The following is an 18,177-nucleotide window of genomic DNA, read 5'->3' as shown; positions in this document are numbered from 1 at the left end:
TAAAAACTGCAAAGGTTAGGAATAAAATGTAGAACAATTTATTATCTCTGACATTTATATTGATCTTTAATTATAAGCTATACAATTAAATTTATTCCAAGTTAAGTTTAAATGACATGATTTTTGCATCTTAATAAATCGTTTGTATTTTTCTGGCTACTAAAAAATAACACGGTGCATGAGTAGGACTAGAATGGATGGGAAAGTTTGTTAAAATCCTTGGTGTTTTCGATTAAACATATTTCTTGACCCCCTCCTCCCTTTTTTTCTTCAAAATTAGTTTGGTGTCTGGAAAAAGTCTTATGAGGGGGCACTCCTACAACATTTTTTAAGCCCTAGATGGCTCTACTAATCGTATTATCGAAATACTTGCGATTTCACCCCCAAGAGGCCTCTAGGGCCACTTGAGGGGGAGGGAGGGATGTTGAACATCCCGTATTTTTATATGAGTTCCATAAGAAAAATTTAAGAAAATTTTGTTTTTATATTGGATAACTTTTTGGGTACTCACCCCCAAAATAGTTAAAAACCTTACCAGAACCTACTTGAAGCTACATTGTACAGACAGACAGATCCTGTAACTTTTATATAAGGATACAGTGTATTCTATTACTAATTCGTAATCGCTTTACTTAATTAAGACATGACTAACATTTATGTTTATGAAACATCAGCAAAATAATCTTATACATAAGTTGATATAAAGTGGGGAAGGAGAGAACACTGTAGATTAAAAGGGATTCTACCCCAAAGGTTGTAAGAGGCGCGACAGATATTTTGACAAAAACAAAACTTATACATCCGAATAACTTTGAGAAGCTTGACAAAACTTTTCTCAGGTTAGCTAGGGCAAGAATCAAATTGTTTAGATTCAAGTAAATAGAAAGAATTTTAAGCGGCGCATCTGTTCTTCAATCATTAAATCTCGTAATTATACATGAATAATGAATTTAGGTTCTATAATTGTGTGAAACATTCATATTAAAAACAAGGAGGCAAAGCTCTAAGATCAGAAGGAAGGACAAACGAAAAATATTTCTTGTAGAGTGTCAGAACTTTGATACACTTTCTTTTACTGTCGACAATCCTTTAATATATAAATGTTTCATATGGGATAGTTAGTTTTCTCAGGAAAACCTCGGGCAAATGGAAAACGAACTCCTGTTTGAGCTAGAGTTCTACAAGTTTCTGATTGTTTTGCTTCTTTCAAGAAAAAAACAAACAACTAAATCTATTTTTTTCCTATTAGCACTTTTAATAGTATACATTTCAACTAATTAAACAGTTATTTTTATTTTGGTGCTATATGGTCACTTTCAAATTTTCCTACTATTCTTGATCTACTTTGGTTAAATCTGAACTAAAAGTTGAATCGATGCAATTTGAGTTTATATGCAGTTGGACCAACCATTAAAAATATATATTTTCTGTCCTTTTCTTAGAATTTCCATATGATTTTCGAGGAAAGGAAAAATGACAAATGTCTTGTACATAATTCCACTAAAGGGATAAAAACCATAAGGGGAGAGCAGGTCTTAAATACCCTCCTTATACATGTTAATATCGATAGAGGATATGGAGTAGGTTCAAAAATAAAAGTTTTCCATGCGGGCTAAAATCGTTTGCTATGCTATGCAAATTGACTAAGGTTTTATTCTTTACTTGCGGCTTTGGGCGCACTTTAGTATGGAAGGGTCAGATTCGACCCTTTCCTAAAATAGTTGTAAACCTTCCCAGAATCTATGAAAAGCTAGCTACAAAGTAAAGGAGATTATATCGGTTCAGCGGTTAGCGAGATTTATCTGTACACACAGACAGAGAAACTTTTATACATGGATAATCAACACTCCTAATCAAGTTTTTAATTTCTTGTGCTTTTAGTTCTAATAGGATGGAATATACTATTTCACTTTACATAGTAGTTGGGCAAACTAATATAAAATATATTTTGTCATATGTTTTACATTATTGCAATAATACTTTTAGAAATTTATTATTCAAAATTGCAAGGACAATTACAGTTGTGTCCAAAATCTAAATTGAACTTAAATATTTTTTTTATTTAAGGATATAGAACAACAAATTGTATCATTGAAGAATTGTTATGTGGTATCCGCCGATGATAAATGGCAGACACCGGAGTTCAATTAGATTACGGCAGTGTGACAGACGTGGACACCTTACTATAGAGAAGCTACGCTTCTCTAGCTTTCACTAGATAATGATCAACATCTATTTTCAGTTGTCACTTTATTGAAGGGTTAAGAGATACTGAAGCTATATACAACAAACAATAATTACATGGATAGGAATAAATAATCATAACATGAAAGCATAAATAATACATATACAATGGTCAGTTTGGGCAATAATGATTCCCCCATCCCTGGACAGGGTGGGGGAGAATTAAGAATACAGTTAACCATAATAAACATGACAGATTCAAATCATTAATTCTAAGCGTAGGGAGGGGGTCACTAGACCCCTTCCCCAGGACTCGGGGGAGGGCCATTGACCCTCCACCGAACCCCAGATCAGGGGTGCCATAGACATGGCTCACGGTTGCCGAATACCACAACTCTCCCCTCGGAAGGCTGGGAGGTGGTTTCCCTATCAGACTTCCGACAGTGGTTGAGGCCTTCGGCCCGCTCCTTAGGGCTAAAATATATACAAACGATAATGATTCAATGGAATCCTAGTGGTGAGTATCTTCTTAGGGTTGATGGGCTCCCAGTGTGGGATAGAAGGCAGAGGCTGACTTGGGTTGGATACGTTGGTCAGCGCCGGCAGGTATCAGGTTTGCTGGTGGCACAGTGGTTGCTGGAACGGTCAGCAGTGGGACCTGCGGGTTGTTGTTGGCAGCGGCTGGGGCACTGGCTGCCAGGTTGATTGTCTGAGCAGCGGCCTGTCCTCCTGAGGGGCCGCGGGGTCGGCCAGAGGGCGGTCCTGGCCTACCTGGGCGGTCATGCCCGCTGTCAGTTGATTTCATAGACACCATTTCCTCGGCTGCTTCCCTGCCGATGGGAATGGCATCCCAGTCCACTGAAAAGTCCCGGGACTTGGCATGGTTGAGCCTGGCTCTAGCCAGCGCTTTCCTATATATAGCTGGATGGTACAGGAACACTTGTGATATCGCATTCAGGGCTGCCCGGACTCCTCCTTGTGCTGCTGCCAGAGAAATGATGGTTAGGTCCCCCAGCAGTTTGAGGATCAGCAACAGCAAGCACAGTATGGCGGCGCCATCTCCCCACTCGTGGATGGCTTGTCTAAATCCTGCCCAGACATCCAGGGCTGCCTCTCCTTCCTCCGCCAGTCGGTCAATGTTGTAGGACACTATCCCATGGTCTCCTGTGGCCGAACAGCTGCCTTGCTGAACGCAGGAGCCATAGGATAGGCCGGTCAGCATGGCACTCTTGTATGCTGGGAACGCCAGCAGTTGTTGCCAGTCGTTCAACTCAGCCTGCGAATACAAACCACCTGAACTGAAGTCATCTAAGGGTTCTGTCAACAACTGCTTAGGCGTATCCAGCGGGGGTGGCCTCTTCTTGGGAGCAGGGGTTAACTCTATCCAGCCTTCCTCCGCATGCACAGTCAGGGGGTAGGTGGAGGAGCAGGGAATCTTGGTGGCGTGCTCACTGTATACCCGTGTCACAGCGTCTACAAAACCTGTGGGCTCCACTGGCACTTTGTCCCAACACTCCTTGTGTTCGCGGACAACATACTTGTGCCTTTGGCAGGTCAGCTGCAGCAGGATGTCTCCCCTCAGTACCGAGAACGTGCTCCCCTGGACACGCACCGGGTGGGCCGGATCTAGTTGCTGGAGCTTCCAGCAGTTGGCCGCTACTTCTTCCGCTGCAGTGCTTTTCATGCGCGTTTCCAGGGTAAACCCAATATAACCTGCATGGATCTGTGCTTGAAGGGGAACGTCAACATCCCTGGCCGACACTCTGGGCAGCGCAGCCGCGGCTGGGTCAGCTGCCACGAACAACGCTGGATGGTTGGTGGCATGGGCCTCGAAGTCGCAGTTCACAATTGAGGTGGGGTTGGTCATGTTGATGAAAAACTGGGCCTGATGGTCAACCAGATATGCATCCCTCACCAGGCTGGGCTGGAGGCTGCGGATCAGCCTCAAGGGGCAATCTCTTCCCAGGTGGTCCCACACGTAGGTTGCTTCCCCAGTGATACAGGACAGCTCAGAATGGGGACACTCGAGGGTCAGGTGGTCAGACTGGGACTCCACCCGTCCATCCTCCACCACATAGGTCTCCTCCTTGACCAGCAGCCGCCGCTCCTGGAGCACTAATTCATTGCGGTATAGCTGGCCCTCAAAGTGGACGTCCTCCCCCTCGCAACCCACCCCCTCGGGGCTGTTGACGAGGGCGCCCACCATGTCGATGGTGAAGAACAGGGGGTGGTTCAGCTGGAACGTCAGTGGCTGGGTCTTGCCTGGCAACGTGTATACTCGGTTCCTGGCCAGGTCTCGGCACGCTTCTGGGTCTATCTTGGTTGGCCTCATGAGGGTGGGGACCGAGGTCACCTTGAGGTGACCCCATACCCCACACCTGAATGTCCACTGGGACACGGTGAGCTGACAGCTGAACCCAGTGGTTTCCCTCACCTTGACTTGCTGCAGGACGTGTATTTCATGGCCCAGGGGCACCTCCTGGTGTAGGGGCTCCGTGTCACACATCTTTTCTTTATTGTAAGACGTGACATGGGTGGGGTTGGCACAGTCCCACCCCACCAGGACGTAGCTGGTTGTAGGCCACACGGCTGCCAGCAGGAGGCCCCACAGGACCATCCACCAATGGGAGAGGCTTCCAGGTAACCATCTTCCTCGTACACGCGGCTGGGGATCTCCGGCTCTGGTCACGGCTGCTTCTTGGGGCTGGACATGGCTGGGCTGCTCCTGGCTAGATACAAATTTCCATTGAGCGTTATCTGTATGCGGCCGAGGCACCCCGATACCCTCCCCAATGACAGACTGGCAAGCGACTGGCACTTGCCTGGGTGTCGGCTCCCCTAGCCCTAAGTGCTCCCTTCCCTGGTCCAAGGCATGCCCAGTGGCATGGGGCTGAAGTGCATGTGGCACAGGCTCGCCCTTACTCAATGCCCTCCCCTGCCCTAGGAACTCAGGTGCATGTGGCACAGGCAAGTCCTTATTTTCCCAAATTTCAATCTCCCCAGCCTCAGGTGCAGGGGGCACAGGCAAGGCTGGGTGTTTACAATATTTTGGATACAACACATTTAACAAATTCAACTTATCCTGATGGTGAGCAGCTGGGTTCCCTTGGCTGGTAGAGGGCTCTGGATGGCATGTAGCTGGACTCTCCCTGCAGGCTGGTGGCGCTGGCTGGCATGTAGCTGGGCTCTCCCTGCAGACTGGTGGCGCTGGCTGGCTGGGGGTGACGGGTGTCACCCCTTCCTCTGGGACCGCTGGCTCGTTCCAGGACTCAGGTCTCTCGGTGGCGGCGACGGTTGTCGCCCCAGACATCAGGTTGGAGGCTGGCTCGTTCCAGGATCCAGGTATCTCGGTGGCGGCGACGGTTGTCGCCCCAGGCACCAGGTGGGAGGCGCTGGATAGCACCCCCCCATCATCCCAGGTGGCGACGCCGGGTGGCGTCCCATACATCGATGCAGAGGTGCTGGCTAGCACCTCCTGCCTCTCTCGTTCAGCGGCTGCCAGGGCCTCCCCATACACCGTCTCAGGGACGCTGGGCAGCGCCCCTCCACTCTTGCTGGGTAGGCTCAGTCGGGCAGGTTCCATCATGTTGAGGCTGAAAGGCTGGGGCCTCAGCACCTCTGGCTCGGCTATGTTGGTGGGCTGTATCAGCTCTGGCCCCAGATGGTTAAGACTGAAGCCTAGGCCAACCCGGTTGGGTTCAGCCGCGCCGCCCAGTACGTTGATCCTAGCTGGGACAGTCCCGAACTGCGGCATCCCATCGGCTCGGTCCGCAGCTCTGGGGGCGGCTGCTTGCGGTGGTGGTGCTGGGGGCGCGCTCCCTTCCATATGGGCCACTCTGCTGGGCTTCCCTGGAGGGGCACCCTTGTCGGCGGTGCGCCTGCGGCTGGCTACCTGGGCCCAGTCAGCTCTACAATCGGCCGCCGTGTGACCGTCATAGTGGCAACGCTCACACTTGGCAGAACGGTCACGGCGTGGCTGGGTGCGCCTCTCCTCTAGGCTAACTTCCACAGGCGTTGGACAGTCTCGAGCTCGGTGGCCTCTCCCCTGGCAGCGGTAGCAGCGGCCTGGAACCTTGTCATCTGGAGCGACCTTCCCCATCTGGTGGAGACCCGGAGCCAAGGAGCCAATCTCCATTGGCTCCGACTCGTCATATTGGGGCAACTGGATGCAGGCAGATCCAGTCAGCCCGTCGGTCGAGTCCACTAAGCACACACCTTCCTTCAGCTGCTTAGTAACCATGGTCACGGTGAACATGGCCTTACGAGTGTACTCAGGTACACTCGCAATTTCATGGTTCATCATGAGGCGTTTTACATTGGCGTTACGAATTCCACGATTTAATTCGTCCACCAACAACTCAAGATCCTCATGGTTGTAGGCGTCCCTATACAAGGCGCACTTAGTTGATATGTACGCTTGTATAGGTTCTGTCGAGTGTTGCTTGTAATCCCTAAACGCTTGTTTAAGCGTTTGGGATTCAAAAGCAGGGCGAAATAGCAATTCACACTCTGTCTTGACCTGTTCGTAGGTCAAGGCTTGGCCTGCCTCGCCAAACAGATGGGACGCCATTTCCGCCGCTTGCCCTACCAATGACAGTAGTAGGGCGTTGCGGCGGTTGAGGGAATCATGAGGTGGCACGCGGTAAGCCGCCCATGACATCTCAAGTCGGCGGATATGTGCCGACCAGGATTGCTTGGGCGGCCCTCTAAACTCCGGCAGATTGCTCAGCATCAGCTTGCGGTACTCGGCTGGGGCCGGCTGAGGGTCATCCTGGAGCCATCCTGGGGCTTGGTCACCTCCTGGGACTTGATGCTGGTCCATTGGGTCAACGGTGAAACGGCGGGCACAAAGTTATACAGTACTACAATGAATGGTTTGTCACTTGAGGCTTCCTAGCCTAACAGCCAACACTGTTTGTATCACTAGGTTGGGAGTTTAGTTGCAAAGATATAACTTAGCTGTACTTATCAATAGTTAGGTGTTGAGGTAGATAGATGTTGAGGGTCTGAACTGCTGTCAGGAACTGATTGGGTTTTCCCTTATCACACTAGAGCTAGGAGGAAAGAAACTTGCAATTCTTTATTTGCTAAAACTACCCCTGTTAAATGCTATGGAGTAGCTCCGCTCTGGTGTGAGAGTGTGTGTGTGTGTGTGTGCGTGGAATCTTCTGTCCTTGTAACGCGCGTTCGCGCCGTCAAATCCGCGCACACGGGGAAAACGCGCTCTCACCCCTCAGCTCGCTCTCTCATTGGTCCGCTTTGTCCGTTGGATTTATGATATTTTCCGCACTCTGTTGCGCTACCCGTGAATGGCGCTCTGTGTATCCGATCGCTAGCTCCACACTACAGACGGACTTAGTCTAGTGTGGGTAGGAAGGGGGAAGCGCGTGAGGGGACGGGGGTAACTCCGTCCGTTCCCCCTGTGAGGGAGGGGGGTAACTGTGTGCTGGTGTAATAGGGCCTTTTCTTCTTAATCTTAGGCTTATCTGTTATATCACCCTGATTGTATTTGCCTTCAATGGAGAGGGGCCCCTCCCCTTCCCTTGGAATAAGGGGTGTATTGTTGTTGTGCTGTGGGCTTGAGATTGTTTTGATTATATTACATCTAGCTTCTATTTTTTGTCCTTATCACAATTGCATAACAGATTTGTTGACCAACTCTGTTCTATTTTTAGCTGTTATCACAATACACAGTAATCCAAGCCTGTTCTATTCTTAGATTTATCACAACACAACAATTTGTTTGCCAAGCTTTGCTCATAAATCTATTGTTTGGCCATCACACTAGGGTGGTAATCCCTGCAAATGTGATATAATATCTGTTTTCTAGATGGGTGGCTGCGTTGTAGCTTCTCAGGATACTCGGGGTTGACGTAGTTTTTCTCTGTTCTGGTGCACTACACCCGTATGTTAGCTCGCAGCTTGCAGCTATGTGGCATGTTTCAGCCTATCGGCGGCAGGGAATGTCCCGTCCTGCTAGCGCCGCTGATCCAAATCCGGCTGATGGCGGCAGGGAATGTCCCGTCCTGCTAGCGCCGCTGGTTCGGATCCTGCTATTTCTTGCAGTAAAGTTGGCCTATTTTCAGCCGTCTACACGTATTTGGCTTGTTTCAGCCGGTCCGCAGGCCTGTTTCAGCCCTTTTGGCGCTCAATTCTCCGTTAGATATCAGCGCTGCTCGCGGTTATTCGTCAGATTTCGCTGTTTCGCTTCCACAACTGCCGGATGCAGAGTTAAACTTTGCTGTCCAGGGTGGGTAATTCAGGTTGCTTGCGTCAGTTTTGCCAGATTCACTGCTGGGAGTACCTTAGCCTCAGATGCGCGTCTGCTCTACACTTGTGGTTCGCCGTAATCTCACACAGCTGTCACCAAAGTTGTGGTATCCGCCGAGGATAAATGGCAGACACCGGAGTTCAATTAGATTACGGCAGTGTGACAGACGTGGACACCTTACTATAGAGAAGCTACGCTTCTCTAGCTTTCACTAGATAATGATCAACATCTATTTTCAGTTGTCACTTTATTGAAGGGTTAAGAGATACTGAAGCTATATACAACAAACAATAATTACATGGATAGGAATAAATAATCATAACATGAAAGCATAAATAATACATATACAATGGTCAGTTTGGGCAATAATGATTCCCCCATCCCTGGACAGGGTGGGGGAGAATTAAGAATACAGTTAACCATAATAAACATGACAGATTCAAATCATTAATTCTAAGCGTAGGGAGGGGGTCACTAGACCCCTTCCCCAGGACTCGGGGGAGGGCCATTGACCCTCCACCGAACCCCAGATCAGGGGTGCCATAGACATGGCTCACGGTTGCCGAATACCACAGTTATATATTTCACAAATTTATGTTCTTTTGAACTTAGAAAAGCGTGTGATACAGAAATGCATTTAAGAAATTTCAGAGTCATTTCTATATGAGAAGCTACATTGTAAAGGAGAAACATATTGGTTCAGTTGTTAGCGATATCCCTTGTTATAGACAGGCACACACACACACACACATCCTGTTACTTTATCATATGTATATAATGTTATTATGTTTATCAGGGATAGGACAATGGTCAACAACTTAGTTACCTTTTAATTCTTAGGTGACTAAGAGTCTGCTTTAGCTTAGTATGTGAAAAGAATTAGGACGGAGAATGGGCTGTAGATTAGTTATAAAATCATTGGACATTGATGTTGCTAGGTAGGTTACAGTGAAATTTAGATGATATTTCATTTCAGAAATTTTTCTTTCATCTTATCAAGTGCAACAAGGATCATATTTATCATGTTAGCAACAAATTATTAAAGAACGACAATTTAGCCTAAGATAACTATATTGATTAAAAAATTTTGATATTAGTTAAATTTTATCTTATAGTATCTCCAAAAAAGCGTACCAATGTTCCAACGTTTGCCCTATAACTAATCCGATTGGAGTCATATTATAAAGGAATAAGACGTCAATCGGCCAAACGTTAGTACATTTGACCACTTATATTGGCGACACTATATTCTGCTTCTTCAGATTCCTATGTTGGATTACAATTTTACTGTATCAAAACCCTATTATCATACTTTTAAAGTGTGCAAAACTCCTTTAGTATGCACTTTTATGACGTGAACCAGCTAACAGTCCAAAGCAATACATCTAGACATCTACATATAATTGCAAAGTATCTTCGCTTCTGAAGATAAAATAGATCAAAATCCATTTAGAACAAATCTGTATAATTATGGTATAAAATATATTGCATGATATATGTTGCGAATAACAACAAATATATTTGCAATAACTGCACACTTTTGGGGCCAAATATCGTTTTACTATTGCCGACACACACACACTTACACACACCGACACCCACACACAAACACACACAACACACATACCCACACCCACACACACACACATACACACATCATGTCACATAAAGTAATAAAGATATTCTATCATGATATCAAAAATTGTCATTCATGAAAATAAAACATTTTCTAGTATGGCTTCGAAACCGATTAATTATCCGCTGGATTAGAACAAGTTTTCAGCTGTACTGAAAAATCATGCATAGCATGGTATCACAGACAATGTTGTTCAACGAATATTAAAACAAAAATCATAGAATTAATACTAGTTAATAGTCCTGGCCTTTGGCTCCGATTGTGTCCATAATGTGATGCGATAAATAACTATTAAAATCTTTTTATTAAATATCTTTAAGATACAGTTTAAGTTTTTTGGAAAAAGATAACAAAATGAGGTCCATAGGTAATTGATTTTTTTCGCTGTGATGCCAAATGTCTTGATGTCAATGGTGAAAAGCGTGGTACACACATTTATGATTGCACTACAATTTATTAGGTTGGCACGGTTTCTGGGTTGTCCAGTCATTTCAGCACGTGCATCTCATTAGCAAATCAACACTGATCTAGGCATCTTTCCTTCCTTGGATACTTGAATTATATTGTGTTAACTGCCCTTTACATTTCTTATTCTTTCTCATCACAATAACGTTTTGTAATTATTGTAATTATTTGTAGCGAAGCTACTCTATATTTCACTTTGTCCGTAACGTTATTGGGGAAATGTGATTTCTTTGGCTGCTATTGAAAATGCAGAGCTGAATTTTCAGTGAAAAAAATATAAGCCCATCTAGTCTATACATTGTTTTGTCCGTCTGTCTGTAGGTTATTTTTCAAAAGACATAGACCTCATTCTTTAAATTTTTCGTAATTTACATTCATTTTTTGCATATCTCTCTCTCTCTCTCTTTGTTTCTCACTCTTCTTTTTAATAATAATTCAGCATATGCTCTTTAACTTGGTCCGTTTGTCTATTTCATGTTATAAAGTGCTTCGCTACTTAACGATGCTTTCATCCTTGTTTTATGCGAATATGATAGCTACTCGTCGTGTCTTATAATTATATTAAGAAATTAATGCACACCCAGTTTCTACTATAAAAGTGAATGAGCTTCGAGTGCAAAAATATTTTTTGCAGGGAAAAACATTCAAAATCATTCTAGATTTAGAGACACACAGACAGTCAGACATTCTACTTTTTTTTAATAGAATTGATTGTTTTAAAATCAGCTGTTATAATAACTGATCTTTTTCTTATGTTTGTCTTTTCTTTTTCAACAAATCATATGTAAATTATAAAAAATTTAAAATATGATTAATTATAAATATTTATTTAAAATACTACTAATATATTATAAAATCTTAACGAAAAAAAAAATTGAAAAAGACCATACGTAGCGCAGCAATATCAATTAAGAAAATAAAGTTTAAAAAGAAATAAATTATAATAGAAATCTTTCTGAATGTGAAAATATATGAAAATCGTTTTTTTTATGAAAATTAAAATGTAAATCAAAATAATCTTTCCTTAGCTTAAAAAGTATTAAATTATGGCTTGATAATTTAAAAGTAAAAGAAATATGAAAAAAGAAAAATAAATATCCAGAAATGTTTATATCATATCATAAGCTTGACTTTTATTCTTCAAAAGCTAAACTTGCATGAAGACTTTAAAATGAGGTTTACTTAAAATTAAAGACAATCTATACTTCCCCTATTTTATAAAATACAAAATTAAAGCTTAATCATGAATAATTATTTAGGATATGTTAAAAGGAATACTAGAATAATCCAGAAATGTTTATGAATATGATAAACTTGACTTGAGTTCTTGAAAAGATAAACTTGGCCCAGAGAATTCCGATTCATTCTGAAAACAAGGATGATAATAACATTAACTCACGACTGTGGCACAAAAAATAGTTCCTACTGCCGCTATGTATAGATCGCAAAACAAGTAGTAGGAGGATGACTTGGCCCAAAACAGGCGCACCTCATTACCATGCGCAGTTAGAAGTTCTATACAAAATTCGTGCAATCAAAGGATTGGTTGTCTGAAGGTCGTATAACCATATAACAATGCAAAGCATCAAGCAAGGTTTGGTTAAGAAATAAGTACACTCAAATAAGATATCATATTTTATCCCGTTCTTAAGGCTATCCGAGGCTAATCCATTTCTCACCGGCAAACATTTAAACCCAAATTACAAATAAAAGCTTCGCCTTATCATATAAAATTCCATTAAAGATTTATTGCATTTTATAGTAGGTTATTTCTTTAAGCAAAGATTGGGATAGAGCCCAGTATTTTGTTAGTGGGTCACATCACAGTCGCATCATTTTTTCCAATAAAGCTTCGAAACCGATTAATATCCGCTGGATTAGAACTGGTTCTTAGACATACTGAAAAATCAAATATAGCATCGTATTACAAATAATTATCCACGAATATTAAAATAAAAATCATAAGATTAATTTTTCTCTTATAGAGGGTAAGGGGCCTTTAAAAATTCAAAAGAAGGGAATTTGCCAATATTGATTCAACATGAGTGTTTCAATTTTTGAAACAAGAGCAAAAACTTCTATAAGTTCTGAAAAGTAAAAAAAAAAGAAAAATATAAATAAAATATATGAATTTATTATATAATTTATATATAAATATTAATCCTCCCCCCCCCTCCCTCCCTTATTAACAGCCACCAAAGGAACAAAAGTTGTATCTGCCTTTCAAAGGTTATTACAAGGTGAAAAAATAGTTATTTCTCGCATCGTATTATAAACAGCTTTCCGCGGATATAAAATGCACAATTATAAGATTAAAACCAGTTTTTTTAGCCCCGAGGTGCCGAAGGCACCGGCCAAAAAACTGGTTTTAATTTTATGATTGTACATTTTTATATTCGTAGAAAGCTGGATATAATACGATGCTAGATATAGTTTTTTCGTATGGATGAGAACCGGTTCCTATCCACCGGATTCGAATAAATACGAGAAATAATATTCTACCTCTAATATAAAAAAATAAGCGCAACAAACATACAGAGTGAGGAAAACGAAGTTTTATAGAATATCCTTTGCGTTTTAAAATAATGCATTTTAACAATAATACGTACTTAAATTACAGTAAATGTGCATTAAAAATATAAAAAAAAATTTGGATACACAAAGTACAGGATGTTGGTAAGTTACGTAGCTACAACAATCCTTATACTAAAGTAACAGGATGTTTGTATGTGTGTCTGTGTATCTGTCTGTACCGAAGGATCTCACTAACCGCTGAACCGATCGGGTTCTCCTTTACAGGGTAGCTTCTCATAGTCCCGGGAAGGTTTATAACTATTTTCTTTGGGGGTGGGACACCCCCAACCCCCCCAAAAAATGAAAAATCCTCCCCAAAAAATTAAAAAAAATTTTTTTTTTATCTAAAATTAAAAATAGGGGGGGGGGGCACTCCACGGTTCTCAAGTGTACATACATATATCCTATATTATATAAAGTAATAAGGCTTTTTGTCTGAAGCTTAAGATCTCGGAAATTCCTGGTCCGAATAAGATGTTCATATAAGTTTTACAAATGTTTTGGGGTGGTTTTAATCAATTTTTCTTACCTCTTTCGCAACCCCCTAGAGGCTAGGGGCGAAGCAACTTGTATTACATAAAATTCACGAGTAGCCAAATATACCAGCACATAAGACTTTAAGAGTAACTTCTCTATAAATCTAGCTTTACCTGGCCATGGATTTTTCTGTAGCTTTAGTCATCTTGCTCGGGGACAACGTACCAAATTGTAATATTCTACTGTAGGGTGACAGGCCATTGCGTGTGCGAGATCGAACCCTAGCCTAATAAGCTCACACATTAAACAAAATGGAAGATAGATTTCTTATGATATTAGTGGACACTTTTTAATCTAAGGAGCTAAGCCTATCACTTTATCAGGCTATATTGACAGGAAACTAGAATTCCAAATTCTGCAATTTTAGACATATATAAAAACATAATATTTCTACATTGTTTACAGAAGAAATTATTTGAAATTCATTTTCGTTGGTTGTATCACAAAATTGGAAAACACAATTTTTATTTGGGATGGGACTCCTTTTATTTGAAAGTGGATATAATATTATCTGGATCTTACACCAGATTTTCATGTTCTCTAATTAAGTGATAAACGCCACGGGCTACAATAACGATTCCCCCCTTCCACCCCTACCCCATATGATCTGGATCTTACACCAGATTTTCATATATTCTAATAAAGTGAAACACGCAGCGGGCTAAAATAACGACTCCCCCCTTCCAGCCCCTGCCCCATCTGATTTTTCCCCTGGCATAATATCCACGTATATCAATGTACATCCATTTCTATGAGCATATTCCTGGTAAACTTGTCCAGGGGATAGTCCACGCATCAGGTACTCTTGATTTAATGTCTTAAACAGAAAAAAATATGGGCTTATTTATCATATTTTCACAATTTTTAAGCGATTCAGTTGTGTGTCCAAGGACGTCCAAGCTTTTTTTTTTGACGTGGAAGGGAGGAATTCCTATCTGAGGGCGTTAAAATGGCGCGTGAATCATTTAAAAGTGGGAAAACACTTCATTACCCCGTCCTCCAACCCTTAGACGTCGATTTGTGTCCTTTTATTCTATATTTATATCTTTCTGTCTCTTCTTTTTCCTTCACTAATAGATTTCATAAATAGTCTTCCTGAAATAAACTTTTCATAGATCTTTTTAATTAATTTTTTTTTTAATATTATTGATTTGAACATTTATCTTTAGCATTTGAAATTAGGAAGTGCTTAACTGTACACTTAGTCAGTGTTTATACAATTCAGTTAAAAACAAAACAATCTTTACCAGTAGCAATATTTGATTTGACTTTTTTGATATGAAAAGTTTTTCAAAAGTATTATTTTCAGTATAATAAAAAAGGGGGTTTTCACTCGATAAGTCTTAATTGTTGACCAACAACACATTATTTAAATTATCTATGATTTGTAGATTGATTATAAATCTATAGTATAAATGTCAGACAACTACCTGGATCCCCCTTGAGACCTTTTTCGTCTGCTAGAAAATTGCTTTCTGCTCTTTTGTAAAACTTGGCTGGGTTAATATTTCCGACGTTATTGGTTGATTTTTAAAGACCCAATTAAAAGTCAGCACAGGGTCCTCGGAAAGGAGACATACAGTTATTTAACCCCCTACCTCTTTATTGTTTTATTCTAATATGTAGATTATGATCTGAGTGGTATATTTGTATGAACAGCAAAGGCACTCACTTGATAAGGAATGACTAGAGGTATCCAACCTCTTGAACTGTCAACTTCCAGAAATTCCAGAACATAATTTATAATTGGTAGCTTACTACTTCCTCTCCACCTAAATAGATTCATTTAATTAGGAATACAGTGATAGGACAAGTGAAGACAAATTAATCTTTTTGACAACTATTATAGACAGTTTTATTTGGAGATTAAAACCAGTTTTGTTAGCCCCAAGGGGCCGAATTCATGTGCTAACACTACTGGTATTAGTATTATGATTTTTTAGATTTTATTATTCTTGGAGAGAGAGAGAGAGAGAGAGAGAGAGAGAGAGAGAGAGAGAGAGAGAGAGAGAGAGAGAGAGAGAGAGAGAGAGAGAGAGAGAAGAGAAAACTTATAAAGTAGCGCTGCCAATAAAAATAGCATAGAATCTGCGTATTCCTTTTCATTAAAAAGTTACCTGAGAACGTATTGATCCTCGACTCCCCTGCCCCCAGCATCCCAGGTGGGTGGGGGAGGGGCACTTGAAACATGCATTCGCTGTCGGCCAACTCTCTGCCCATCTCTAAATATTAAGACTTATTTAAAACAAGGATAAAACTCCTACTTATGTAAACAAAATTGTAAGTAAAATTGTTGTGAAACTGCTTAAATACAGGATATTAATTAAGGACATACTTACATTTTAGGACTTGATATTAAAGATGCTTTACTTATAATATTATACCTTGTTGTAATAGGAATAAGAATTTTAAAAATCAGATAAACATCAAAATTATATCAAATTATTTTGTCGAAAAGTTTAAAAATCACCATTTTTAAAATGGACGTACACACATTCTGGTATCAATTATAGAGTTGCTATACTTTCTAAATCATACATAATTACCACAGGAATAACCATGCCAAGTTTAAAATCAACAGGACAATTCTAATTTTGGCTCTACAACTAAATTGAAATGTTTACCTTGTGACCAAAATACAGGAATAGTTGCCCATGTCTTCATGTCCAACTGTTTGAAATCTCAGTACAAAGTCCTCAACTGTTCTTCTGTAGCTTCGAACCTAAGAATTCATATTTATAATGAATTTAAACCTTATTTTTAAAGTGGTCCTTCAAGGGTTAAGATAATAGTTATAAAACCTCTTTGTTACGAGTTTCTGATTTTCTACTTTCTAACAATACTTCAATCTTGTTTTCTTTTAAATGGCTATTTTGTCTCAAATAACTTTCAAAAAGTTTAAATTTATCGTATTATATTAAAAACAGTCGTTCTCGAATAGGAAAATAAATCATAAATATGGGAATCATTAAAAAAATTAATAATCATAGGTATGTCTTTTTGTATCTTTTTAGATACTTTTTTCCATTGTGGAACAGAACCGGTTCTAATCCAGCGGATATAAATCGGTTTCGAAGCCATACTAGAATAAATTTTACCTGGTTTGTTTCTGGCAATGGTGAACCATCCTTTTCCCAAATAACAGATACATCCTGATAACAAATATTATCAAAATCAATTTCATATTTCATTAAATAAAAAAATCAAAAGCTTATCATGTTTTAAGCTTATATTATTCTTATTTTTTTGAATATGCTTCTTTATTTATTGTCTAGGTATTAATAATTGTCAAAATTTTTAACTTATCAGATTATAATCTTTTAATTTCTTCCTATAACATTCTTTGCAATTATATCATACAGGAAAAGTTATGTTTACCAACAGATCTATAGTATAGATGTATATACAGACAACTACCTCCCCTCCTTTTTCAAAGACCTCTTTCGTCTGCTTCTAAATTATTTTCTGCTACTTGGCTGTGTTAATATAAGCGACACCATTGGTTGATTTTCAATGACCAAATAGAAAGGTTGCACAAGGCGGTTGCGATGGGGAGATACAGTTATTTAACCCTTTCTCCCTCTAGTGTTTTACTCTAATTGTTTACCAGATGCGTGCACAGGAATTAACCAGTGGTGGTTTTAGGTGAATGAAACCGAAAAAGAGGGTATTTTTTCGAGTATTTCCGTAAATATATGTGTTAGCATGTATTCAAATGGGTTTATAAAGTAAAGCTATTCTTAATTTTGACCAAATGAATATATATGAAATGTTCATAATTATGAACAATTTGACCTCACAAGCGCATTTGACTGAACACTAACTTTACGAAAGACACGCCAAAAAATTTACCCGACAAAGCCCAATCTGTACCACTTTTAATTCCTGTGACGTCATAAAAATGAGGGAGATGAGAGGAGAAGTGGGAAAGAAAACCCCTAAAAGAGAGATGGAGAATCCCTCATTTTTTTTTCACAGGAATCAAAAGTGTTACAGATTGGGCTTCATCAATTTATCCTCTTTATTTCTAACCTTATCCCATGATGTATCTTCTTCCATGTTGTAATGGAAAGAATTTTTTGAATCAAAACTTCCCACCAAAGGTTCTGTCAACCTTAAATGAATTTGTAATCTTTATACATTAAACAAGGATGACAACATCCATAAAACGAATATATACAAGCACAATGTGACTGTAATTTTAAAAATGTCTTAATTCATAATTGTGCTCAGAATCTAAATTAAAAAAAGTGTAAAAATTGCAGACAAAAAAAGTTAAGAAACCATATCTACAGACTTACTGGTAATGATTCTAGATTGAATCTTAATGTTATATGAATCAACAACTAAAGTTTTAAATTGTTGGGACAACTCTAACATGCTAAGATTAATGAATGGAATATCTATTACGGATAGATCAACAACAGAAGCACAAAGAGTCGATCAACAAACACTATTGAGCAGGACAGGTGAAATGCAGAGTAGCATGGCTTCTATACAAATGTATTTA

General features: G+C 40.4%; 2 protein-coding genes across 5 annotated transcripts in view; both read right to left on the bottom strand.

Annotated features, from left to right (window-relative positions):
* Positions 1-18,177, bottom strand: part of lig (ubiquitin-associated protein-like lingerer) — a 498,059-nt gene that overhangs the window by 25,775 nt on the left and 454,107 nt on the right. The gene's annotated exons all lie outside the window — the stretch shown is intronic.
* LOC145312844 (protein sax-3-like) lies at positions 11,791-17,784 on the bottom strand. Its single transcript, XM_080152080.1, has 8 exons — positions 17,700-17,784; positions 16,766-16,819; positions 16,292-16,389; positions 15,785-15,889; positions 15,340-15,439; positions 14,433-14,484; positions 13,781-13,895; positions 11,791-11,922 (listed from the first exon to the last, which is right to left on the bottom strand). Exons 1-8 carry the CDS (start codon positions 17,724-17,726, stop codon positions 11,808-11,810), a joined length of 666 nt encoding a protein of 221 aa, XP_080008206.1. The 5' UTR covers positions 17,727-17,784; the 3' UTR covers positions 11,791-11,807.

Source organism: Acartia tonsa, chromosome 2 (genome assembly GCF_053477335.1).
Source record: "Acartia tonsa isolate MP-2025a chromosome 2, ASM5347733v1, whole genome shotgun sequence".
In the NCBI taxonomy this organism is placed as follows: Eukaryota; Metazoa; Arthropoda; class Copepoda; order Calanoida; family Acartiidae; genus Acartia; species Acartia tonsa.
Note: the sequence above shows the minus strand (reverse complement) of the source record. Positions and strands in the feature narration are given on the sequence as shown.

Coding starts and splice junctions, on each gene's coding strand:
- LOC145312844 (XM_080152080.1), bottom strand. CDS start 17,726: ATGGAAGAAGATACATCATGGGATAAG. Junction 16,820..17,699: donor AAGATACATCATGGGATAAG/GTTAGAAATAAA, acceptor ATTTGTTATCAG/GATGTATCTGTTATTTGGGA. Junction 15,890..16,291: donor TCCTGTATTTTGGTCACAAG/GTAAACATTTCA, acceptor CTTAATATTTAG/AGATGGGCAGAGAGTTGGCC.